The 27,693-nt window shown below is 39.4% G+C and overlaps 1 protein-coding gene across 1 annotated transcript; it reads right to left on the bottom strand.

Annotated features, from left to right (window-relative positions):
• Positions 1 to 1,281: 1,281 nt before the first annotated feature.
• On the bottom strand, positions 1,282 to 26,970 carry Arl5b (ADP ribosylation factor like GTPase 5B). The gene is made up of 6 exons (XM_059263618.1): positions 26,448 to 26,970; positions 10,708 to 10,768; positions 8,944 to 9,091; positions 5,381 to 5,464; positions 3,125 to 3,276; positions 1,282 to 1,898 (listed from the first exon to the last, which is right to left on the bottom strand). Exons 1-6 carry the CDS (start codon positions 26,494 to 26,496, stop codon positions 1,850 to 1,852), a joined length of 543 nt encoding a protein of 180 aa, XP_059119601.1. The 5' UTR covers positions 26,497 to 26,970; the 3' UTR covers positions 1,282 to 1,849.
• Positions 26,971 to 27,693: the final 723 nt, after the last annotated feature.

Raw genomic sequence — 27,693 nt, 5'->3', positions numbered from 1 at the left:
CTCACCTTTGATTATGAGTTATATTTAAAACACACAAGAAAATTAAACTTACCCTCTACTTGGCATAGAATCACTAAGAAAAAGATTCAAAGTTTAAACGATTTCCCACAGCCCAGAATACTTTTCCTCTGGCCACTTCCTCAGATCAAGGGTGCAAACACTAAATAAAAACATCATCAGGTTCAACTAAATTAACTAAATAAAACAAACGAGTACACCTGAAAAGAGAGCAAAGTTTAAGGCAACTTACATACAAAAAACCTGAAATTAAAATACCAATTTCGAGCAGGTATTTATGAATACTGAAGCTTATTTTGATCCAAATAAAAAATACTGCAAATGAGGAACTGTCCCTAAGTACACATTATATCCCTTACATACAGCAAATAACACCCGTGAAAGAGACGGGTAATGACAACACTTGTCCCCTTTTTTCTTAAGGGTTCACTCTTACTTCCACCTTAGACAACTGCCTTGGGAACCGTTACCACCACCCAGTAAGCCTGATGCCTTAGGCCCTTTTCCTCCATTTTTGTAGTCAATAAAAGCATTTGTGTTGCTAAGTATATGACAGCCTGGTCGACCTAGTGAGTTCCAGGCCAAGGATTACTTAGAGAAACCATGTCTCAAAAAAACAACCAAACAAGAAAGAATATGAGCATTGAGTCTTATAGGAATATTCTAAAAGCTAGGGTTAGATTCAGCAGTACCCTAGAAGATTTTAGGACACAAAGTCTACCTACAGAGAGAGAGAGAGAGTATGTGAGACAGCAACTGTCTGAAGCCTCTTTCACATCACCCTCAGCCAGATTTAAAGAAAAGCCATGTTATTTTGCCTTTCAGTAACACACTGCTGGTGATAAAGATGCTCTGACAGATACTACTGCAAACCCAAGAAATAAAAAGGATTGTTCACACTTTGGCTGCTGCCCAAAGCAGGTATGGTATCTCTGACAAAATAGCTGAAGTTTTTGCTGACAATAAAACAGGTAGCAAACTGATAGAAAAACATATTCCAAATGTCCTAGCTTAATTTCATGTTGGTGTGTTTTACTAAATTCTGACAATTATATACACAGTGAAAATCTTAAGCTATCAAATGGAGCCAATAATATTTCCCATTGAAGCTGGCTTTCAAATTCATGCTTCACCAAGTGTTTTTAACCAAATATTGTTGGCAGAAAAGTGAACTTAGTTCCTTACATAAATAGATGGACTACTTAATTCCCATGCAAAGAGCAACTTAAAATTAAACTATGATATGCAATGAAGTGAGGGAAATTTAAAGGCAAGTATTCATGATGTTTACTCTTGCACACACACACATACACACGCATACACACAGCTTCTAGGTAATTTCATCATTGTAATTAATCTGTCCAAAGATAAAAAGGGTTTGAAGAGAACAAATGTTTAGCGCTGAAGAAGTAGTACATGACAATTCCTACTACTGCTCTGTCAAACCACTAAGAACCGGGGAAGAAGGAAGCAGTGGCCAAGAAGTGAAAGAAACGGGATGTAAAGGACATAACAAAATTTCAGATAACATGAAATATATGACAAACAGTGTTTACAAGGCAGTCACTAATAATTAGAATAAGAAGTCAGAAGAGTTCTGTTGCTGCAAACATAGTTAGTTACACATTATGTTCATCCAACTGAAGATTAGTGCATCTGAAACAAAGGGAAGAAAACATCTTTATGTTCCAGTACAGCGGCACTTGATTCAAGTGTTGCTCAGAGGTTTGTGTTGTTATAAATTAAACATGCTGCTGCCTCAGCAGCCAAAGGTATTAGGAAAAATGTTCGTGTCACGGAATAAATAGAGAAGTCTTTTTCAAGCAAAAAATTATCTCACACCAATCCTGGACGTCATCCACTCTAGACCTTGGCATAACCTAAACAAAAGACAGAAGTATTTTATAATTAGAAACTTTCTGCTGAAAGATTGAAGCTATACTTATTAAGTCTTACCTAAAGGTTCTCATTACAGTCAAATGCTATTTACAGATATTGGTGACAACCTTTTTTTTTTTTAATCTCCCAAGGAACAGGGTCTCATGCATCCCAGGCTAGCCTCAAATTCTCTATGTAGAAAGGATGAACTTAATTAAGCTTCTGATCCTGCTGCCTCAATCCCACCTCCAAGCATTGAGATTACAGACATATGACGCCATACTCAGTATATGCAGTAATGCGGACGGAAGCCAGGGCTTTGTGCATGCTGGGCAAGCAGTCTACCAACTGAGTCAGATCTCCAGCCTCTGTCAAGGACAGCTTTCAAACAATGTTCTGAGTGAAATTTTAATAGAAGTGCCACTTAAATAAAATGATCTTACTATTTAAACAAAGTGGCAAACTGCTCTGGTCTCATCTCAAGTTTGTCCGTTTTTCCATCAAAGTTGTAAATACCACATCCACTCCACCCCTTTAAAATGAGCTGAAATCACTATGAAAAATAGCAGAAACTTCTACTTATTCACCCAATTTATAAAGAATGAAAGCTTATAGTCTACACCTAGGTATTACATTGCCAAGAATTTTGAGTTAAGAAAAACTAAGTAATCAGGTTGATATGAGGGTCCTAGGCATAAACTAAGTAATAATACAAGGCACACTGGCTTCTCCTTGGCATAATATCTACACTCAACGTTCCTAGGAAAGCAAGAATACACTATAATGGCATTTGTCAAATGTTTACTGTCTAGAAGTATGTCTCCTGAAGGACTCTTGATAATACAGGAGATACATTCTTGGAGAAGACTGGCTCAGTTAAGTCCTTTTGGAAAATGTGTAATTCCTTTAGAGCTTTCTCTTTAATTCAGGTGACACTGCAGTTTTTGCTTAGTAAATAAATGATGAAAACAACAGATGAGCAAAATACCTGAATTCTAAACATTTAATCCCAAAGCTGCTTATGCTTTTGAAAAGACTGCATTTATTTTTAAAAATATGAAGAATTTTGTTGGTAAATTGTTCACTAGAAGTATTTCCAACTGCTAAGCCTGAGAAACAACATACAAACCATTTTTAAGAGAAACAACAAAGGGAACGAGGACCAGGAAGTTACGAAGTTGTCCTAGAACTGTGAAATGACCTTCTAAGGAGCCCCAAGAGCACCTACCCTTCTCCTGTTAGTGCACAGCATGACTGGATGTGCCACGGGTGGTCCTTAATTGAACTAAGGGTGAGGTATTTGGAGATTTCAGCTGCCGTCATGCACCCTTTCATATCCTGTTTATTGGCAAAGATGAGGACTGCAGCTTTCCTTAAATCCTGCAATTGACACAAAATATTGAAATGCCAAACTTGAGAACAATCAAGAATCAAATTACTATGTGAACTATCATAAAACAAATTAAACTATGAAGTGAGAGTGTAAGACATACCCTGCTAACTATATTAAAACACCTCTATTTGCGAAAAATCTTATAGAAACATTTAATTGTAAAATAATCACATTTTAATTATTCATTCTAATAAAGTATATGTGTAAGTCAGATAAATAAGTTATTTTTCTATTTTTGGATGAAAATGGGCAAGTTGAAAAGAAAATAAACCTCAGGTTAAACACTAACTTAGCATTGTGTGATACTCTATGCAGGTGAGAACAAGGTAAACTTACTAGCCTTTACAGAACTTAAACTCACTGAACAGTGTTCACTGTGGCTTTGTTTTTTTTTAAGCAAAACAATATGACATTACCTAGCAAAACAGATCAACTGTGACAGACTTACAGTGAAGCAGTATCACTTCTGAAAGCAATGAACTTCAGCTATGGGCATATTCTTTAGCTATGCACATATTAACATAGCGAAATCTCATGTTTACAGTGTTGGTGGGGTGAATACCAGTGCAGCCACTATGGTAGACAGTGTGGAGTTCCCACAAAATACTAGAAATATAATACCATATGACCCAGTTACACCACTACTGGGTGTATACCTCAAGAACTCTTAAGCCAATAGGCCACACAGATACAAGCACATCCATTTTTATTGCTGCACTAATCATTAAAAGCACAAAATGGAAGTGGTCTAGATGTCCATCAGTAACTGAATACAGAAAATATGGTACATACACAATGAAAATTTTCAGCAATGAAGAAAAATGAAATCCGACTTTTTAAAGGACATGGATGAAACTGAAGATTTTAAGAGAAATAAACCAGACTAAGAAAGACAAGCGTATTTTCTCTCATATATGTGTTCTAGTTCTAAACTGGTGTGTGTGTGTGTGTGTGTGTGTGTGTGTGTGTGTGTGTGTGTGTACACAGGAGGTTATTAAGGAAGAGATCTTAGGGGAGAAGGGAGGAAATTCATGTGGCCTGAAAGCAGACAGGAGGACAATTTGAAGAGGACTAAGGGGACCAGCAAGAGAATGCAAGGGCACAGAATCAACTCACTGGGACTCATGGGGGCTCGCAGAGATCAGGGAGCCTGTAGAGGTCTGACATAGGTCCTCTGCATTTGTTAGGCTGAGTAGCTTGGTGTTCTGGTGGGATTCACAAGAGTGGGAGCAGGGGCTGTCTTCGACTCTTGCCTACTTGTGGGATCCTTTTTTCCTACTGGGGTCTCGTCTGGACCTGATGTGATGGTATGTGTCTAATCTTATCGTAGCATGTCCTGCTATGTTTGGTGGATGTTCCTGGGAAGCTTGCTCTTTTTGGAAGAGAAACAGGGGTAGATCTGGGGGAAGGGGGAAGGAGAGAGACGTGGGAGAGGGGAAACTGCAGTCAGGATGTAACATAAGAGAGAAGAAAAAACAGGCCTGTGCCACCAGTACTCATGAGGTAGAGGCAGACAGATCTCTGAGTTCATGACCAGCCTGGTTTGCAGAGCTAGTTTCAGGACTGCCAAGGCTACACAGGGAAACCCTGTCTTGTATAGGAATAATAATCACTACATTAAGATTTGAGATCACCTAAGAAGGAAAGAAAATCAGACTGGAAAGATCTCACAATGCATTTCACACCTCATGTTAAACAGCACGTGCAAGAATGTTTTACTGTCAATTTTTTATATCTCAAATATTTATAATCAAGCTACCTCAATTTATTCTTTGAAGTTATGTTAAATTCTTGGCTGAAAGACATTTAAGTTTTGTTGCCCCCTCCACACTCCTAATCTCAATTTATCAACTTTTTTAAAGCACAAATCAGTAGTTTTAATTCTAAAAAAAAAAACAAAAACAGTTTTTAATAGTTGTAGCAAACAAATCAACAGGCTTGAAAATATAATGCTATTTTGATTCAACTTAATATATAAAGTTTTGCTTATGATGAAATGACCAACACTGTTTCACATTAATGTTTGCATAAAACAAAACCAGTACATAGATAACTTATTTCATGTTTTAAAGACTTGCTTTCAAAATTTACCTCATGAGCCAACATTCTGTATAATTCTTCTTTTGTGATAGCCAGTCGTTCCCTGTCAATGCTATCGACAACAAGAATGATGAACTAGAAGGCAAGTTTAAGATAAAGGAGGAAAATTAGTGGCACGTTTGGTTTTCTGCAGAATCATTGCAGTGACATTAGGTCTCACTTGGCATCCTCACTAGTGCGTCTCCATCAGAGGGAGCTTCACACAGAAACACAGCAAGCAGGAAATCCAGATGCTAGCAAGAAAGCAACCTGCAGCTTCAGCAACTAAAAAGCAAGACCAACCTAACTTTTAAAAGCTCCTGATTGTGGGTAATAAAAAGTAATATTTATAGCAAAACTGGAATTTAATACTTTCATTAAACTTCAAAGTCTTCATTCTACCAACCAATTACACCAATGGGGGGGGGAATGACCCTTTCACAGGGGGTGCATATCAGATATTTACATTACAATTCATAACAGTAGCAAAATTGCAGTTATGAAGCAGCAATGAAATAATTTGGTTGGGAGTCACCATAATATGAAGAACTGTATTGAAGGGCTGCAGCATTAGGAAGGTTGAGAACCACTGAACTCCAGACAATTAATAATCAATTACTTCTTTATGTATAAAGTCTTTTGCCTATTAAAGAAAGAGTTAATTTGACAGAAAAAGCGTGTTTTTCAAAAATAACAAATAAGACATTTTTTACAGAAGGAATTGAAGCAATAACAGCTCAAGAAGAAAGTGTGCTGAACTGTGCTAAGTTACATGCACTGACATTAATATGCTAAGATGTGGGTTATATTAGAAAAAGGCAGGAAACTGGAGAATCTCTGTGTATGCATCTTTGTGTTGGGGTGGGAGACAGGGATAGGAGTGTGTGTGTGTGTGTGTGTGTGTGTGTGTGTGTGTGTGTCTAAAGTAGGTATTAAACATTAAAAATACAAGCAAATAAAAACCTAAATAAAAGCAACTTTGTGAATTACAAACAAGAAAATTGTGAAAAAGAGCTACTAAACCAAATAATGCGCAAGAGAGTGTTAAAAACTCAGGGGAAACAGTGTCATCTCTCTTATAGAACAGGAGTGATAAAAGCCACGTTACAATAGAGGGGCTGACAGCAACTTACAGAATAGCTACCTATAGTAATCTCAATACAAACTAGAAGGGCTTAGAAAGGGACAAAAGGAACGGAGCATGGCATAGAATGGCAGACGATTGGCAAGTGACTGGGTTAATGAAAGGAAGCTATCAGGAATTAAGGCCTGGAACTCCTTACATTACAATGGAGATATTCACTTTGGAAGGCCATCGCAAAGCAAAGAATTTTCTCATGCAAGACTACAGGGGTGAACAAAGTGATGAGTGAAACATCACCTCATAAAATCTTTTCCTGGAATCTAAGTCTGCTAATGTAACAGACCATGCTGGTGTGTTGCAGTAAATTCTTTGTGGTAACTGAAATATACTTGTAGCCATGGTTCACAAAAAGAACATTTATTGCTAATAGCATCAGTAATGAGATATCTCTGTTTGGATCCAGGTTAAGCCTTGATTATCAGCAATTTCAAAAACTACCCCCTTGAAGTGCTTTAAGTGCACTCAGCTTGAGTCATCTTTAACCTATTTATGTATAAGAACTGCCTTTCTTCACAGCTGGAGTCAACTGTAGGCTTTGACAATGAACTTTAAAAAGGACCTGTTACCTGAGTATATTAAAACGCTGTTATTCTCCAGTAGTATTTTACTATACACGTATATTCAGCTGCCTTAAAACCATATTTGCGGGCGGTGGTAGCGCACGCCTTTAATCCCAGCACTTGGGAGGCAGAGGCAGGCGGATCTCTGTGAGTTCGAGGCCAGCCTGAGCTACAGAGTGAGTTCCAGGACAGGCTCCAAAAGCTACAGAGAAACCCTGTCTCAAAAAGCCAAAAAACAAAAACAAAAACAAAAACAAAAACAAAAAAACAAACAAACAAACAAAACCCCCACCATATTTGCTTACTAGCTACTTCTGTGCTGCCCAGCCCCCACGAAGAAGATAGTTCAGTGCCATTACAAGTGTTACATACTGGCAACATGCCATTTTGGCTCATGCACTACACTGGACTAGCACACACCGAAAACTGTATTAGTAAATACAGATCCAAAAAGTGTTCTTGTATTTTATTTTACTTTAAAAGGCAACTTGTGCACCAAAAATTCTTTGCTTTATACTCTTTCAGCTCCATTTTTATGTCATTTTAGAAAATATGATTTCTTAGCTTTACCTCCTTACAAAGAAAGCTTACATGTGTAACTGCACACCATTATTCAAAGTGATAAAAACTAAAAAACCCTGTATAGGCATTAAAACAAATCTGCCTCTGGACAGACATACAAGTGAAGATAATGTGGATATATTCCCCAAGCTAATACTGAACTAATAAGTATTTATTAGAAAAAGAAAACAATACCCTGGAAGGCTCCCTGCTTAGAAATTGCTTTGCTGTGACACTCTGCAGACACACTTGTTGCAGAATTTCCCATGCACTGCCCTCTCGGGGCCCACTAGAGACCAACACATTCATCTCTACAGATGATGCTCCCGTGTCCTTTAGTCACTCATGTGCGGGCCTACATGACTTCTTCTATAATCATGTCAGCAACAGAACACTGGGAACCCATTCTCTTGTGCAATGGAAGTTTGCAGAAGTAAATATTCTTAGGTGGCTTCTCTTGATTAACTCCTCTATTTACTTTATTTTTAACACAAGCAATTTCTTTCCATGTTGCAAAATACTCAATAAATATATAATAAAAAATTCAGTGTTCTCTGCCTTTTTCTGTCGCAGAGGAAAAAGTATAAAAATAACCTCTAAAATGATAGCAATGGCTGGGGATGGCCTGCAAGTCTATTTTTCACATTAATTACATCTGAAGATCTGGGATGTTATTTGAAAAATTATGCTTAAAATATTTTATGCCATCCCTCATCAGATACTTGTGTGAAGCTCTCAGACTGTGGGAAGATTCATTATTCAGCTAGTGTCACATTTCTCCAGTCCATGGAGCACTGAGAGCACCACTGTGAGGATGGACTGAGCCAGCCAGAGGAAGCGCTCAGCTAAGAAGGATCTTGGCCATGCATGGTGTTGAATACTTACAGTCCCAGTCGTCTGGAGGCAGAGATTCAAGAGGATTGGTGTAAGCTAGCTCCAGGCCAGCCTGAGCTGCACAGCAGGTTCTGTCAGCCAGGTATATTTTACATGTATATAACCCATTGACTTTAGTAAAACAGGTTTACATTTCAATGTTTTCATTGACTCTTCCATCCCCTTGTAGGGAAAAACCGCAAGCACCCTCTTGGATCTTACTCCTAAACTCCCCTCTGTACAAGTCTCCACAGTGAGACACCACTGTGAACAGAACACAGTCTTTACACTCCTTTACCTGCCTTTTTCTTCCACGATGAATTCTGAATTCCTTATTAAAAGCAACTGCTAACATGCCTCATTACAGCCTAGCCATCTTCTATGCTGATTCTTAGAGAAATTTTTTAAATTAAAATTCAAGGGTAATTTTGGCATACCTCTGTGTTTGAATAATAGGTGTTCCAGGATGACCGCAGGGACTCTTGACCACCAATATCCCACATAAGAAAATGAGTGTTCTTCACAACTATTTCTTCAACATTGCTTCCTATGGTTGGAGAAGTATGAACTACTTCATTCATTAAGCTGTTGAAAGACACCATTGAAAACTCTTTTGTAAATCTTGAGAACCCCAAGCACGTTTTATCTTTTTGTTTTTAAGAGAAGTCAACCTTTCCTATTTATACCAATCATAATAATTATTAACACAAGAAAGAAAAGCTTGAGACTTCCTGTACAAATAAAGATGTAAACACAGTTAACCCCTGAAGAATGTTTTCTGCTTTTTAACGAAATGAATTGCAGGCCTAACAGAGAGATGGGAACACAGTGGTGTGTGTTTGAATGTCTGTGGGCAAAATGCCAATATGACCAGTTACTGTTTCAGAACCAATGTTCCATCTTGAAAGTGCAATTTTGGATAACTGAGACAACAATACTTACAAAGTAGCAATAACTCAGTAATATTCTATGCATTCATTTTGCTTAATGTCTATGTAAGCAAGGTGAGAGTTAGTTCAGCCCTAAAAACTATTTTAGGCTTACCAACCTATAGCCTTAAGGTCACAGACAAATAGAAATTTTTCTTAAATTGAACTATATCTAGGATATTGATTCTCATATCACTTGTATTATCTTAGCAATTGCTTAAATACTTTATTCAAAATGCATATTTGTTGATAACATTCCATGATACACTTATAATTTTCTCTTGAGTTTTATATGTTACATGTTTGACACTATGTACAAGTCTGTTACCAAAGATGAGAAGTTTCAGAGATATTTGAGCTTCATATTAAAGGCTAAATGATATTAAAATACATTTTGGCCAATGAATGAAGACATACTAAAAAAAAAATAATGACAACTCTGAAACAATAACATATAAGGAGCCACCTGTTAGCAAATGTGTCAGTTAGGCATTGGGCAAGGGAGCATCTTTGGCAAACTGAAGGCTAACAATACTGCTTTTTTCCCACCCTCTTCTTTTGTAGTGCTAACAATTTAGCCCAGTGTCTTGTAGGAAATTGCTCTGCTGAGCCATAAGCCAGCCAGAAACCAATAGGCTTTAAACACAAGACGAGGAAGGGAAAGGTGAGATCAATATAACAGTGCCAAGTACTGAGTGGCTATTTGTTAAAATGCTCTGGGTATGTAAATCCATTTCCACAGCTTAAATGTCTTTGGCCCTGAAAGAATGGGAACTCCTCAGACAGTGGATTCATGAGGTGTTAACATTTACTGATGATGAGCCTTAATGTATTTCTGAGAATTTCAAGCCTCTCCCTTTTGAAAGCTACTAAAGTAGTATTTTGACGGCCATCACTTCAGACAAGTCTGGCTCTGCTAAACAATCCCAAAGCTCTTAGGGGAGAGCAGCGTCCCAGAGACAGAGTTCTATTTACACAGGGCTCCTTCGGGAAGCATTAAGTGAGAGTCATATTATCACCTCACCCCAGGATAATCTGCCCTTTAGTTTAGTTTAATATTAAAGTCCATCTTCCTTGGGAAGTCAGAAGGAGAGTACTTGTAGGAGGCTTTAGTGAGCCTAAGACATTTTATTTTACTTTTTTATTTGGTAAAATAGAAAAGGTTGCACGTCTAAGCCTAACTGTTGTATTATTAAAACTGGGAAGATTGGTATCTCATTACTTATAAAAACAAAGTTTTTCAACAACTATTAAGTAGGCACCAATACTTACAACTGATAAAGAATGGTGGTTTTCCCTGCATTATCCAGTCCCACAATGATTACTTTGTGCTCTAAAAAAAGAAAACAAGTCATGAACATTTATACTATTGCATGCATGCACTCTACAGTACAGGCTTCCCACAGAGATGATTATAACTGAGACTCATCTATTAAGCACCCACTACTGAAGCATTATAGGAGGAAACTTTATGCAAGTAAGGACCTGCCGTGAGTGAAACAATCCACTACAGTGTTTTCTATGGAGTTTTCTCATAAAGGTGTTTAGACTGGTTAGCTAGAAAAAGAGGCTATGATCACTTATGAGTGGAGGCAGGGTCACTCAAATACAAACCTGATATCATGACTTAAACTGTAAGTGTAAAATGTTAGTTCTACACACCTGCTCAATGTCTGGTATTCAAAATGGCTTTAAGTTGTTTTAATATAAGCAAATTTTCCCACCCACATGTACTAACATTTTTGCCTTTCATTTAAAAATGACGTTTACTGCTGAAAGCTGCAATGCTCTTTCCATTAGCAGACAAAATTTTATTTTTACATTAATTGGCAGAAGTAAAAGCAATTACTTAGCCTTCAATGGTTTTTATTGAAACATGTTTTATGTAATCATTCTAAGTAGATGTTTCTGCTGACACTGTCCAACAAAAGCCTTTCCCCTTCTGATGACAGGCACTAAATAACCATTCTGTTAAAGGCAGTTATTAGGCCTAATTATTCTGTTAAGTGGTACATATTTTGAAATCTGTTTTGAACGTATGATAGAAAATCGCCCCACATCTATTCAGAGTATGTTCAAAATTCCTCTCTCTTGGGAAATAGGGGGTTCAACAAGCCCCCACCACTAGCTGAGAAGCTACTGATAGTTGATGACTCCCGGGGAGAGGGATATTCAGTTTTCCTTAGGGCGTGGCTCCTGGTAGCCACCCATATTCCAGTGAATGGCCCCACAGGCAAGAATATGTGAGCAGCACAAATAGGGCTTGGTAGGTGAGGGAGGAGAGAGACAAAAAGACAGGGGTGGGGAGAAGTGAGGGGGAAGGGAAGAAGGAGATGAAAGGGAAGGAAGAGAAAGGGAGGGAGTTGAGGGGATCTGGGGGTACATGTGAGGAGGAATGGGGAGGAGTTGGGGGAGGAGTGGGAGGCGAATGTGATCAAAAGACATTGTATGTATGCATGTATGGCATTTTCCAAGCACAAGATACACATAAAAATCCCCCTCTCTAGCACAAAATGCTTAAGGAGCTGCTACAGTGCTTCAGCAGGGCAGGGAGGGAAGCTCCCCAGGAACACGGACAGGAGAGAGGCACTTCTTTCGCTAGCTGCTGCTTCTCACGTGCACCACTGAGAGTGAACTCTTCTCTTGCCTTTACCCCTACTTCCTGTCTCTTTCCCTGGCCTTTGGGGATGGGTAGCTGTGGGACCCCCAGGACGGGACCTCTGACTAAGGACTCCAGGGACATTTCTACTCTCGCACCAGATTAGAAAATAGTTTAAAGGTTGATGATGTCAGATATGAGGCAAGAATGTAGGTCCTCTACTATTTAACCACCATTAAATGTGTAACAGTCAGTCTGAAAGACAATGTGATAAGATATGTTTAATTAAAAAGGGGGAAAATGTGTTTCCTCTCTGACCCACATCTTCACCTTGACAAATTTTCTCAAGTTTCTACAAAGACAAAAATGCTCAAGAATGACTGCAGAGTTTCGCTAGCAAGACCTTGGAAACACCCAGACATTAGTGGGCAACCACGTTTAGCTTACAGATATAAGAAACATTAAATGAGTCTTTTCTATCAAATACTATAAAACGTGTTTATGACAAGGAATTTAAATCTTTGTATCTCCCAGCCTTGACCTTGTAAGAAGACTTTTATGCAGATGTTTTAACACCCTTCCCGATGTGCCCCCAAAGTAAAACCTTTGTTTGCACAAAGGCCCTGCACTTGGATTAGAGTGGCAGACCCTTCCCCTTTATTTCCTTTGCACCAGGGCTTTTAAAGCTAGCTAATTTCAAAAGACCATGAGGCCAGACCCTCAGACAACAGGGAAAAAACAGGGTACCCACCCCTATCAGAATTAAAACTAAGTGCATATCTCTGAGTGCTTGCTTTCTGAAGTGCACCCTCTTGACGAAGAGGGAAGTTTGGACAGGTGGAGACACTTCAATTGGAATGGTGGTCTCTTTTTTAAGACCCCAAACTTGCTTCTAACACAGAGAGGCAATATAACAAAACAGTTTGTAGCCTAAGAAGATGTGGGAGGCCTAAACATTTCTCTGTGGGAAGCCTACTCCCACTTTTTCCCCAAGGTACTCTTGAGGAGGGAGGAGGGAGAAATATTTAGATAGAGGGGAGAGAAAAAGATAGAAACACATGATAGCCTCAGGAGGGCCTGGATCAATATCCACCAGCCCCTTCTGTCTCTTCAAAAGGGATTTCTATAGGAATGCCAAGGAGTGGAGCAAAAGACCTCCCCCTCGCACAGCTAAGTGCAGACCCTTCCAATCACCTGGTAACCTTGCAGGTAGCCAAGCAATCCTTTAATGCAGTCCTGCTGGGTAAAGCAAGCTCAGATTTCACTAGGAAACATCTGTGGGCCTCCACAACTTCTGTGGGTCTCCACAAGAAGAGAAGGATGCAATAATATCTAGCACTATGGTGATATGCTCATTACTTAAGCAAAAAGAACCAGCGTAGCACCAACCTGTAAGCTTAGCACTCAGGAGGTTCCCTAAGTTCAAGGCTAGTCTGAGCTACATAAATAAAATGCTGCCTTAAAGTAAACCAAAGAAAAGAGAAATGAGACTGCCTATATGATGCTCAATACTGGAAACATTTCACTTTAGAGCTCTGCTTCCAATGATAAGCTCTAAAGAGCATCAAATTACTGCTAATATATTTTTAAAAGCCTTAACAGTGCATCAACCAACAAAAAGACGAAGCACAATTTGTAGACAAGTTGCGATGACAAACTTCTCTGTCTTCCAATGATGTATTTATCAGAAAGAACTATCTGTAGTATATTACAGGACAAGCAGACAGTGGAAAGGCTATTTTCATGTTGGCAAACTGCTTCGTAGAACAACAACAGAATGATTATAACTGACTTAATTTCCTTTCTGTGACTGTTGGTTTGAATTCCCTAGCTTCTAATGGAACCAACCTTGATGCACTCCATTGGTTTGTTGTTCCTTAAAAAATAAGAACAAGAGCACTCTTTATCAACAGAGGCACAAACAGACTGCTTGGCACCAAGCATTCTCGATCTTTTTAACAGCCTAGCTCTAGAGACCTCGGGTGACTGCAGCAGTGAGAAAACAGCCACTGGAACAGCAGAACCTGGTTGAACAGAACTCCTGCTCAGGGAAGAGAATGGACAGTACCACCAGATGGTTCACTGTTGAAGCAACTTGTGGGTAACTGCAACTATTTTTAAACCATTTTGTATTATATTTGTACACTATGAAGATGTGTCTTTGCCAAGGCGCCTTCTGACTGCTTTAATACAGAGCTGAATGGCCAATAGCTAGGTAGAAGAGGATAGGCGGGATTTCTGGGGAGAGAGAGGAAGAGGAGGAGGGGATTTCACCCTCAGACTTGGTCTTGCCTTACTGAGGAAAGGTCACGTGTCAGAATGTAGATTAATAAAAACAGGTTAATTTAAGCTATAAGAACTAGTTGGGAAAAAGCATAAGCTCTTTGATAATTAATAATAAGCTTCCAAGTCATTATTTGGAGGGTGGCAATCCAAAGACTAAGCTTACTACAGGTGAAGATCACAGTATTAAAGGCCTGATGTTTACATTCATAAATAATGCATCATTTTGAAATTTGGTCTCCAAGTGAACTGAGGGAAAGAGACTGGTGCTGGATAGGGTATAGACTTCAAACACTAAGGTTTTATCTTTCAGATCCCCTTCTCTTCACTTTATAGGGAACTCCGGCAATTAAAACAAAACACATAATTTCAGTCTTTCCTAGGATGAAGGTATGCACCGTATCCTCCAGATAAAGTGGCCTAACTACTCATGAAAACTGTCACCAACAACCTAAATTTACACATACGACCAACAGAAAGGACTGTCCTCTGTAAAAGTATGAAGTGATACAGTTTAGTTAAGATCTTAGCTCTGAAGAAGTATCAACACCATCTAGAAAACAAGAATGAAAGCAGGCTCAAAGGCCAGCTACTAAAGGCCACGTTCAGAAAGGCCATTTGCCCTGTTATGTAACTGCACCTCTCCCTCCAACTGCCTGCTATGCTTAAGAGATTCTCAGTTTGTCAATGGCTAAACAATTCAAGTCACATATACTAATTAGTGAAGTTTTTAGCACTCAAAGAGCTGTGAAGAAAATGGAGAAAGTGATGTGAGTGTGTGTATATAGAATCTACTTCTTCTAAGGAAAACCAAAAACAACAAAACAAATCAACCCTGAATGCATTGTCCCTGTGCAACGCTTCAATTAATAAGTCGAGAAGCTTCTTAAAAGGTGCCCTTGCCAGAGTGGTCTGCTTCCAGTCAATCCACTGACTGAGCTACTTCTGTGTACAGCATGTCTATGTCTATGTACTATGTCATGTCTAAGAGGGACCCCAGGCTTGAAAATATGACAGCACTTGTTCTACACTGCTGTCTTTTGGTTGGGCATAATCAATAGGCCTCACACATACAACTCATGTGTAGGAAACAAAACTGAACTCTTTGTCAGAGGCACTTTCTGTGATGTTGCGTAACTATTAATAATTTTCCTCATTTGTGCCTTAGTAAACTACAGTAAATGTTGAAAGGTATTTATAAATATGTAGCTGTTACTAAAGCAGTAACTGTTAGTATCTGTTGACCAAGGAGGTTAAAAAGAAGAAAAAACAAAACAAAAGAAAATGAGAAGGACTCTATCCCCAAAGTCAAAATTGCTGCCAACCTGATGGGGCATTAACGTCACTTAATGTAAATGAATGTAATTTAATGTCATTTTGACCTCAGTGTAGGAAGTAGAGATCTCTATTTCACTAGACTTTAGATATCTCAAGTTGTGCCGAGACATTTAAAAACCCCATCTGATTCTCAAGGTATGGAGAGGAAAGCCAGCATTCGTACTGTACTTCTAAGTCCTCAAGCCTCTCTCAGGAAACTAAACAGTCAACGCACTCTCTCAGTCTAAATTTGTTACTTAGAACAGGTTTTGAAATATCAAATGAACCCTTTAGCCATTATTAAACTCAACTTGCTGTCACTGAGCACAGGCAGGAATACTCATGATGGAGGCCACACACCACAATTTGCATCTTTTGTGGAAAGCTGGGAAGAGTGGCAGGGCTGTGAAGGACTGAGGCTAGTCTGGGCTACTACACAGTAAGACTGCCACAAATGAGAACAAGGAAAACTAAAGAAAAACAAACTGTGAACAGTCACGTTTTTAGGTTTAGGGTCATGCTTGTAGATAAGCACAGGTAGAAAAATGGTTAACAAGAAATATAATTAAAGGAGAAATTTCAAAAAAAAATCCAGAAAAATTTAAGTTTTCTCCTTCATTTTTTTTTAACTTTCACTAACATGAACCAAACTGTTTATAGTGTTGGTCCAGAATACCACGTGTTACTGAACAGAATAATACTATTGGGGGGAAAAAGATCAGAAAATCAGAAAAGCACTATGTAGAGACATGATTTTTAAAATTGTGAAATAAATAATATGCAAATTTAAGTTATCACATTAAAATTCCATCTTGTTAAAACATTATAATTGTAAATTTCTTTTTAATGTATACAGGAAATTTCATGACACATAGACTGCTGCTTTCTAGGTATAAATGGCTGTATCAACACCATCATTACGGGAAGTTTTACATGAATTAAATACGTAAACCACCATATAACCAAGCTAATATCAGATACAGCACACGTGCAATAGTCATACCACAGAATATATCTGAATTACTGCAAAGGCTAGAGGCTCTTTTGCTTCCCTGCCTAGTTCTCCAGCCTCTCCCAATCCCACTCAATGTATCTGTCCAATGCATCATCCAATGTATCCAGTCCATCTGATGACTCGCCAGTTAGAGTCAATGTATCATGTCGATCTGATGATTCAACACTTACCTCAAGAGTCCTGAAGGTAAACACTTGCAAAATCCCATCAGTACAGAATACCATTAGGACAAAGTAACAAGAGAGTGAGCTATGTATCTCTTGAAAAGCAAGAGCTGAACCCCAGCTTTCAGCTAAGAAAAGCAAGGCCAGTAATAAAAAAGTAAACTCTTAAGTGGTTTATCTTTTTTATTTTTATTTTTGAACACAAAGTCTCCTATAGCCCTTGCTGGCCTTAAACTATGTAGACTAGGCTCGCCTCAAACTCAGAGATCTGCCTGACTCTCTCTGCCTCTGAGTGCTGAGATTAAAGTTGTGTGCCACTATGCCCTCCTATGTTTAATGCATATTTTATAAATTAATATTCATAATTATCCTGTGACAAAACGCCATCACCCCTCATTTTACTGTTGAGGGAACTAGGTGTACTGGCTGGTTTTGTGTGTCAACTCGACACAAGCTAGAGTCATCAGAGAGGAGGGAGCCTCAGTTGAGGAAAGGCTTCCATGAGATCCAGCTATAAGGCATTTTCTCAATTAGTGATCAATGGGCGGTGGGGGGTAGCGGGGAGCAGCCCATGATGGGCGGTGCCATACCTGGGCTGGTAGTCCCAGATTCTGTAAGAAAGCAGGCTCAGCAACCCTAGCCAGTAAGCAGCATCCCTCCACGACCTCTGCATCAGCTCCCCATCGAGGGTCCTGCCCTATTTGAGCTCTTGTTCTGACTCCCTTTGGTTATGAACAGCAATGTGGAATGTAAGCCAAATAAATCCTTTATCCCCCAACTTGCTTTTTGGTCATGGTGTTTCGTCACAGTAATATAAACCCTAGGACACTAGGCCTCAGGCTATATAGCCTGCCCAACATCATACTACTGGGAAGGAAAGATGGTCTTAGCTGGCATGTAAATTCAGGGACAGGGCTCTAGATAATGTACTGTCTTGTTGGTTAGCTTTGAACTCTATATCAAGTAGCAGTATGAAGACAAATTAAAGTTTACCCCTTTTTTTTTTTTAAATCCCTTCATACATTAAATGCTTAAAATGAGTACAAAATCTCTATGGACATTAAAAACACATAGTTTGTCTAAGGAAAAAGATAATCATGCTATATGCATCTTAACTTCTCCTTGACTTAGTAGTATAAAAACATACTTTATCAGTAATAAACTACAAGTCTGAGTATGATGCTTTCCTAGTATGATGATTCCCCACTTCAGCCAAGATGTGAGTCTTAACCATACTTTAACTGTAAAAAATAGTTCATCAGGTAGAGGAAAACAAGCTTCTGATAGAAAAAAAGAACTAAATACAGGCAGAGCAGCATCAAAGACTGAGAAGTTCCTCCAAAGAACTAAATATACAGGCAGAGCAACATCAAAGACTGAGTAGGTCCTCCAAAGAACTAAATACAGGCAGAGCAGCATCAAAGATCTGAGTAGGTCCTCCAAAGAACTAAATACAGGCAGAGCAACATCAAAGATCTGAGTAGGTCCTCCAAAGAACTAAATACAGGCAGAGTAGCATCAAAGATATGAGAAGGTCCTTCAAAGAACTAAATATACAGGCAGAGCAGCTCAAAGACTGAGAAGGTCCTCCAAAGAACTAAATACAGGTAGAGCAACATCAAAGACTGAGAAGGTCCTCCAAAGAACTAAATACAGGCAGAGCAACATCAAAGATCTGAGTAGGTCCTCCAAAGAACTAAATACAGGCAGAGTAGCATCAAAGACTGAGAAGGTCCTTCAAAGAACTAAATACAGGCAGAGCAGCTCAAAGACTGAGAAGGTCCTCCAAAGAACTAAATACAGGCAGAGCAACATCAAAGACTGAGAAGGTTCTCCAAAGAACTAAATACAGGCAGAGCAGCTCAAAGACTGAGTAGGTCCTCCAAAGAACTAAATACAGGCAGAGCAGCATCAAAGACTGAGTAGGTTCTCCACAGTAACAAACTGCTATGACTGAAGTGTCTGCAGAGATAATGGAGATGTGTTTCTTCAACTCACTGAACAAATGTAATAGTAAGATTTCAGACCTGAAGTTTACAAGCTGCCCACCCGAAGGCTGGAAGGCTGATGTTCAAGGGCACAAGCATCTAACCCATGTGTTTTAAGCTTGTTCTGAGCAGTACTACAGTTGAAAAATAATTTACTTTTTGACCCAGAACATTACCTTAATACCTGAGATGGATTCTGAGTGTTTGTATTTTAGAAAATTCATTTCTTTTTAAACTAATTACTGGTCTTCACTAAATATGCATCCATAATGATTCATGCAGTTGAGAAAATATGGAACTATAAACTGAAAACATAAACTGGGTGAGTACAAAAATGTGAATAACCCAAATTTGAGAAGCTTAGTAAGTTTCAAAAGAAAAATGTCAAAGAAAAAGTAGATTCAAAAAAGCTAATTTGTTATAAAGGAAAAAATGAAGGAAAACGATGAAAGCAACAAGAAAAAGAGAGGAAAAAGTCAGGACACACAAAGAGAAAGAAGACAGGAATATCAACTGATGTCTTTCCAGGAAGAAAAAAAATCAGCAGCTGTAGTCCACACACCAAGAAAAAAATAACTGGCCAAAGATGCTGTAATCAGCAAACATGTATTTTACAAATATAAGCAACATAAAGACATTTAAGGTAAGAGACTGTCATCAATACAAATAAGATGAACAAATATGAGATAAGTTTATCCCTCTCTTAACTTTACTGCATATAGGAGTTGAGTTGCACAGCAAACATTATGCCACCATATTCTTGGAGGTTTATTAAATATGCAGACATAACAGAAGTCACAATCCGGCAGCATAAAGACAAGTGGTGGATACAACTGAGCTGCAAGTATGTGCATTCTATAAGAAATGTGGCATTTGCTGTCTTAGCTGACAGCACAAATAATCTATGTTGCACTCTCTAGGAGGGTGTCATAAAAATAATGCAAAAAGGAAGAGATAGAAAGTCAAGAAAGGAATTCTTTCACAAAAAAAGTCACTTAACTCTAGAAGTGGAAAAGAACAGCACAACTCCCACCAGAAGCCAAGCAAAGGAAACACAGTCAACAGTGAAGTGGCAGACCTCACCACATACATAAACAAACGCTACCACATCGGTAAGTTCCACCAAGCATCCCAGTCAATTTAACAGGGCAAGTTTCACAGTGGGCTCAAAAAACACAGCAGTGTGCTCTTATGTAAGAGATACACATGAAAACATAAAAGGTCTGAACAAGATTGAGGCAACCTTAACCTCAGGAACATTCACAAAGCATTATACAAGTATGGAATACAAGTTTCCTCTCCAAAGGTACATGGACCCAAAGAGATAACAGAAACATCATTACTCTCAATAAATCTGAAACAAAATAGAAACCTCGAGGTTTTTACCACACTAGGAAACAAGATTATGCTACCAAAAACAAACGGACTCAAAAATCAAAACTAAAATTATGTGCAAACTAGGCAACAAACATCGATATCCAGTCAAAAAAGAAATCACACAAAAATGTAAAATACTTCAAATTGAATAAATGAAATACAACACATCCAAACAAGTGACTACATAATAACCAAAGGGACATTTTCAACTCTGAAATGCTTATATTTGACATGTCCTTCAGGATCTAGTAATAAAAGACAAACCCAAAGTAGATAGAAAGAAGGAAATAATTAGCAGTAGTTTAAGTTAGAAAACTTTGCGTTTCTTTATTCCCATTAAAAGATCAAGCAAAGTTCAAGGACTCTACTGAACTTCAAAACTCACCACGGTTGTAAGGTCATAACTGAGATTATGAAAATGGCCTAAAGATCAATGCAACAGAACAAAACACAGAGATAAGGCTCACTTTTTTTTTTTTTAAAATGACAATCTGAGTTTCTACAAGGGCTCCAAAGGAATCCACTTAAGGGAAAATGTCTTCAGAAAATCATGTGGAAGAAGTAGATGTCTATGTGAAAATACGGAAATTCCACCCCTATTCACATCACAACACAAGATAAATTGAAGTCTATCACAGACATTAACTGAACAGGCAACATTTCTGGAGGAAAGGAACAGGTATCTTGAAGTTACCAAAAGCAAAGAGCCATTACAAATACCTTGAGAGCTGGTTTGATGGCAAAAAGTTTAAAAGTTTTTTAAATGGGTAAGGAATCTGAACTGTCTACAAATAGCAAGTAAGGACATGAAAAATGGCATGGCCAACTCTCACCAGAATGACTAAAATTAAAGGCTGATGCCATCAATTGCTGGTAAGGCCATGGAACACTGCTGCCAAGAGTATGAAGAGAATGTAGCAACTTAAGAAAATAAGAGCAGTTTACCTGTTCTTTGACTTAGAAACGGCTATTTTACATTTAAGAGAAGCGGAAATGTCTATAAAAGTTCTCACAGGGGTAGAGAGAGGAGTGGCTCAGAGTGGAGCACTACTTAGCCCTTATTAGGCCCTGAGTTCTATGCCCTGGACCATAGGGCTGACTGTCTTTTGACTACTCATAGTGTTTTAACCCATCAGGATATAAGGGAAGAGTCGCAAGACAGTCATGGCGAACACTTTCAATGCAAAAAACTGTTCAAAACTAAGTCAAAACATAAAATAAGGCAGTATCAAAGAAAAGAGTGACAAGAGCCTTTATAAAAATATGCCACCAGAATGCTAAGAACATATTTGCTGAACCAAAATATTCAACAGGAAGACTGAAAGACAAAGGAAATAACCTAAGACTAGAACCTGGTCCCCAATAAGAAAATGTTCATGTGCATCTTTGACAGTCACCTTAGCATACACTGACAATAGAATGTACAGAAAAACAAAGGAATAAACCCTAAAAATAAATAAATTCCCTAGGACCAAAAAAGGTACATCTTTAAATTGAAAAATTCCTGAGAACCCACAGAAATGAATGAAAAAAACAAACGTACATGGAATTACATCTTTTTGAAACTTAAAATTATCAGAGATAAAGATACAATTCTAAAAACAAAAACAAAAAACAAAAAGCAAAAAAACTCTACGAGATAGAGAAAAATAAATCAAGATGCTACAGTTTTACTTAGCAATAGTAGAAGGTGAAGGTCAAGGCAATGTCTTCAAAATTCTAAAAGAAATGTTTTCCAATTCATAGCTAAACCAGTTATAAGTCAAAAGTAAAGATAAGTGATATGTCTCCAGGCATCTGAAATTGAAAAAAATTACAATTTATAGATACCCTTTTTGGTGGGGTGCAAACAGAGTTCCTCTCTTTCCATAACCTTGGCTGTCCCTGAACTCAGTATGTAGACCAGGCTGGCCTTGAACTTGAACTGAAGCCTCTACCTCCCAAATGCAGGGGTTATGTGTGCCATCATGCACAGCTCTATAGATAACTATGTGGCATCTTTTAAATAATTGTATTGTTCTTTTGTTTGTTTGTTTGTTTGTTTGTTTGAGACAGGGTCTCTCTACATAGCCTTGGCTGTCCTGGAACTCACTATGTAGACCAGGCTAGCCTTGAACTCACACAGATCTGGCTGACTCTGCCTCCCAAGTGCTGGGATTAAAGGTGTGCACCACCATGCTCGGCTAAATTTGTATACTTTTAAAAGGAAGACATAGTGTAAGTACAGAAAATCACTAACATGGCAGCAAAGACAAGCCCAGAACAGCTATGTACCTGAGATGCCAAAGGGAAGCCAAAGCATCTGCTGGGGGCGAGGTGGGCAAAACGTGAGAGCCAAGCTTTGGACACTGCAGAATCTCTCAGCCAATGAAAGGAAAACTAAGATGACCTGTGATTTTCACTCTAGTAACAAACTGAAGGAAAAACAGTAAGACAATTAGAGCAAACTGTCGCTCAGGATAACCAAATTTTATCCTCACAATAATGACAATTCAAGGTGTAGAACAAACCAAAGTAACACTGGGATGGAGGAAGGGAAACAGGCAGTGCCTTTTCCTCCTCTACCAGAAGAGGAGAAATGATCATGGCTAAAATCCCCATCTAGACATACTTCTCAAAATGAATACAGCACTGGAGAGAAATGTTGAGAGTTGAAAGATGGACTCATACATTAAGACTTTAGCATTATTTCACTTTAAAGTATAACCTACATGTTACTACTATACAAAATTTTATACTGAATGCAATAAAACAAAACAGCTGGGTGGTGGTGGTGCACGCCTTTAATCCCAGCACTCGAGAGGCAGAGGCAGGCCGATCTCTGTGAGTTCGAGGCCAGCCTGGTCTCCAAAGCGAGTTCCAGGAAAGGCGCAAAGCTACACAGAGAAACCCTGTCTCGAAAAACAAAAAACAAAAAAAAAAAAAACAAAAAAAAAAAAAAAAGAAAGAAAGAAAAGAAAAGAAATAAAACAAAACAAACAAAAAGGCAAAAACTAACACCCAAAGTAAGTATATTTTGCCAGTGAGTAAGAAAAAGTTCATGCCTTAGGGAGATTATTTCCACTGATTGAAGTAAACAACAGAGAAATTTATAATACAATTACAAACAGTGATAAACATTACCCCCGAAACCAGTAATTACACAGAGTTAATGCTAGGCAAGAAGTATGTTGCTTCTGGTAAAACTGTCAAGAAATGACTCTAACTAGTGAGTCTCTTTTTTATTTATTTATTTATTTATTTATTTATTTATTTATTTATTTATTTATTTATTAAATTTTTGAGATGACAGGGTTTCTCTGTGTAACAGTCCTGGCTGTCCAGGAACTCGATTTGTAGACCAGGCTAGCCTCGAATTCACCTGCCTCTGCCTCCTGAGTGTTGGGATTAATAACTAGTGAGTCTTGATCAGAAATCTGAATGAAATTAAGGACTGGACTTTTCAAAAGTAGGATACAAATACACTCTAAGAGACTGGGAATAGATTTGTTTGATGTGTAGGGAACTAGTGAAAATCTAGAATGAAGAGCAGAATTACCCAAAGGAAAAGGTTAGGACAACCGCCAGAAGGAAAAGCAACACTTATTAACAGCTGATAGCGCCCAGGTGGACAACATGAAATTTACTAATGAGAAGGAAATGAATTAGATGACAAAATTAATAAGTTATTGCTTTTTGGTTATGAAAATGAACTATGATTAAAGCCTTATTTGTCTTTTTGGCTACACAAAAATCTGGTGTCAGGTATGTACAGTTAAAAAAGACCAGGCCTATGGACGTTAGAAAATTTTTAAAGTGTAAGTTAAAAAAAAAAAAACCCTTCAAAACTTTGAGAGCTTAAGCATCACACACACACACACACACACACACACACACACAAGCATGCATTTTATAAGAACACATGAACAGTCACAGGCTATTTCCTCCAGTGATAATTTATCAGCCTTCTATTACAAATCAAACAATACAAAGTTCCATTAGACAATGCACGGTTTAGTAAACTTATCCCTAGGAAGATATCTCACATGAAAGGATGCTTGGAGCTCTTTAGAAACCACAAAAACAAGGTAAGAGTGAGGACTTACTGAAGGAAAGATAGGAAAGAAGTCTGTAGGCTACTGTCAGCTCTTTCACACTGGCCACGCCTTACAACCATTGCCATAGATGTCCACCCCACCCCATTCTAACTTAACCGGTAGAGTGAAGACTTGGACATATTATTCCAATAGTCAACTCTAACTGGGCACCACTACATAAGAATTGTACAATGGGAAAAAAGGAAAATGCCAACACTGGTAACACTGTTTACACAGAAAACAAAAATTCCAGACTACTAAATGAATCTGATCCCATTATTCCACCTCAGGGAAAACACCTAAGGACCACAGTCTTCATGGATTCCCACTGCTTTCTTATTCAGTATACAGTCTTGGTCAGCATGTAAGAACCTCAGTGATACAGTTTCCTGGCTACTGCTCCGATCTCATCAAGTGAACGACTGTACAGCCTAATTAAACTACGCTCAGTCTCTTTAGGTGTATCCAACTGTCTCTTCTCATACATTAGTCCATCTGCCTTCACCAATATGCCCAGTTCTAGTCAGTCTACCTTGCATTTGTCCCAAACTCCCACTCATCATCAAGTCCAGGTATATCCTACCCTGAAAGGCTTCGAGGAACCACCTGATAATGAACACGTGCTTCCCTAGCACCATCATGCCACACTTAGAAATGTCTATAAGCCATTCCTCCACTAATTCTTGCGTGTTCTGTGAGCACAGGGTAGGCATCTTGTTTGTTCTTAATCTCTGTAGTTACTGTGTCTACTTTGGAGGACTGGTTTACCGACTAAGAGAAACTGATCATGAATGAGCATAAAGTGACGTAACCACTAGTTCCAATTTTCAGAAGGAAGGATAAAGACATTTCAAGTAGTAAGGGAGCTATGGAAGCTCAAACAATTATGTAAAGATGGATGTGGACCATATGAAGGCTTTCATCATCTTTGATGACTGCTCTTTTAGTTTTTCCCCCTTTCTAGTCAGCTTATGGACTCCTCTAATGAACAGAGATAAATAAAAGCAATAACCAGACTATAAAGGGAGAATCAACGCTTTGATGATTTTTATTGCTTAGGCTAGGGGGTGGTGATATCATTGTGTAATTTATTTATATTTACACAAATTTAATTGTGTAATCAATACATAATAAAATTATATATTGAAATATTCCTTGACATGGTACATTTACAAGCATTAGAAAATGTTAAGTTGCTTAAAAAAAAAAAGTCTTACATTTATGGGTAACACTGCTGGAAGCTGAACTCTGGACACTTTGAAGTCTCTTTAAAAGGGTATTTATTGGTGGCATTTGCATACATACACACATGTTAGTGTGCTTGCATGTATTCATACTCATAAGCTTGAAAAGGGCTTTTTAAAAATCAACCCACAGAACAAGTGAACTAAAGTCATTTACATTCATTTCATGGTTTAAATCCACAAAACAGATAAGCACCTTAATGGTAAGAAATTGGTACTCATAAAAACAAAACTAGTTTATAAATCACGCCCTACAAAATGAAACAAATGGGAAAAAAGCAAAACAAAACAGGTCTTAATTCTCCGAAACCATTCTGTTACAAGAATGCCCAAGACTTTATCTCTGGGCCCCATTTCTGTCTGGTACTAACTCTTCTCAAGACATCATTCTGACTCAGAACAGGTTTTACAACTTCTAGGTATTTCCTGACCTGTTCTAGAATAATTACGGCCACGTAACATCTTACACATAACCGAAAGCATTTAGTTTTTTTTTTTTTTTTATTTCAACGCCTACGGGGGTGGAGGGAGCTGTGCCTGTGTGTGAAATTTTCAGAAACCTGTACACCTGAATACTCACTCCTGAGTCAGACGTCAGAGCCAAGTCAGACAACGTGGAGGTGCACTGGCTTACACAAGAGGAAGGTAAACAATGCAAAACTAGTGTTTCGTGTTAAAGGAAAGGAAAGTTTTGGGCTCTTGTGGAGACACTTTCCTACGGCTAACCAGACCTAAGGCTGGTTCACTGAGGCGGAAAAGGCCCGCAAACAGAATGCAGGAATCTGTTTCCACCTTGCTAGGCTAAAATCCGCACACGCATGGGATTCCCGGCCACCAGGTGCCTCCCCTGCCCGGGCTCCCAGTCCCCAGATCCGAGTTCTACCCTGAGCCGGGTCCAGATCTCAATCTGGACTTGCCGGCGCCGCGTCCGCCAACCCGCCGGCCTCACCTTGGTTACAGAAAAGGCTCCACAATTTAGCGAAGATCAGCCCCATCATGAGCCCCGGGCGGGACGGGCTCCCTGGGCAGCACTCGGCGGCAGGTGCCGCGGCGCCCGCGGTGGAGCCGAGGCGAAGCCGAGCCGGAGCCGCGGAGCCTCAGAGTCCCGCGAAGCTTGGGTCCTCCGCGGAGCCGGGAACCGCCGCAGACTCCTTTGTTCGCAGCGCGCTGAGCCCAGCCCCGACCCGTAGTCGCTCCGTCTGCGCCCACCTACCCAGCACAGCCTCAACCGGCCGCGAGCCCCGCCCCCGCCCCGCCTCCCGGCCTCAGCCCGGGACCACCCATCGCCGGAAGGTCGGCACGTGACCTCGGCGGGCTGACGTCAGCTGGCGCTCGGACGTGGCGGGTCCTCCCTGTGCACTTCCGGTGGGTGTCCCGCCGGCCGGTTGGCGTCAGCGGGGGTGGGGAGTGGCGGAGCTGGGGATTTCCTCGGCGCGCGCTCCCTCTCCCGTCACTCTGAGGAAACGCGGACTCGGCTCGTTCCCCCAGCGGCGTCGCTGCTACGTCCCTCGCTGCTAAAAGCTGGCAGAAACTCGGCTTGTGCGGTCCTCTGGCTGCGCGGGCAGGAGTGGGTTTTCATTCCTGTTCCCCCCAGGCTGGCCGTCTCGGGATTCCAGCGTGATTCTTAATTCTTAATAGAACTGATGGGGACACGCGCGCTGGAATCCCTGTAGCCAGGATGCAGTTAAGTTTCTAATACCGGTCGTTGATCTCAGAATCCTTACCAGTTGAAAAATGGAAGTCTCATAGGCCGGAATAGTGCTTGAGGCCGCCTGGCGGGCCCCACATAACTAGAGAAGGATTTTTAAGGCCGGGTTAGCACCATAACCTATTCCATGACCTCTTCTAAATAAAACAAGTGAGTGTGACTTAAGATACCCTGCCGGTGCTGCGCTTCAAAGACCAGTGAAGACTTAGGTGCAAGATCATGTTCGCCAACTTGATGACACTAAACCCTAGCTCCAGTCTCTCATATGGAGGAAAAGATGTACTGATCTTTCAGCATTCAAACATTCAAACTTAGCTTTAATGACCATTTCGTTGGACCATAAATATAAACGAGTTTATAGTTGTGTAAGCAGGTTTAAAGGGTCATGATGTCTGCTCCTGGTTTCATTATTAAAACGACAACTTTAGATTCTCTAACATCCCTTTCAGTTGAGAATTTAGAAATTTGAAAGTTTTACTAACCGGAA

This window comes from Peromyscus eremicus, chromosome 5, assembly GCF_949786415.1.
Source record: "Peromyscus eremicus chromosome 5, PerEre_H2_v1, whole genome shotgun sequence".
In the NCBI taxonomy this organism is placed as follows: Eukaryota; Metazoa; Chordata; class Mammalia; order Rodentia; family Cricetidae; genus Peromyscus; species Peromyscus eremicus.
This window is presented reverse-complemented; position numbering and strand designations above follow the sequence as displayed.

What these genes read in the sequence shown, in the direction of transcription:
- Arl5b (XM_059263618.1), bottom strand. Translation starts at nt 26,496, where the DNA reads ATGATGGGGCTGATCTTCGCTAAATTGTGGAGCCTTTTCTGTAACCAA. An exon ending in ACCACCATTCTTTATCAGTT is followed by an intron (nt 9,092 to 10,707) that starts GTAAGTATTGGT and finishes GTCTTTCAACAG; the next exon opens with CTTAATGAATGAAGTAGTTC. An exon ending in TGTGCACTAACAGGAGAAGG is followed by an intron (nt 1,899 to 3,124) that starts GTAGGTGCTCTT and finishes TCTTTTGTTTAG; the next exon opens with GTTATGCCAAGGTCTAGAGT.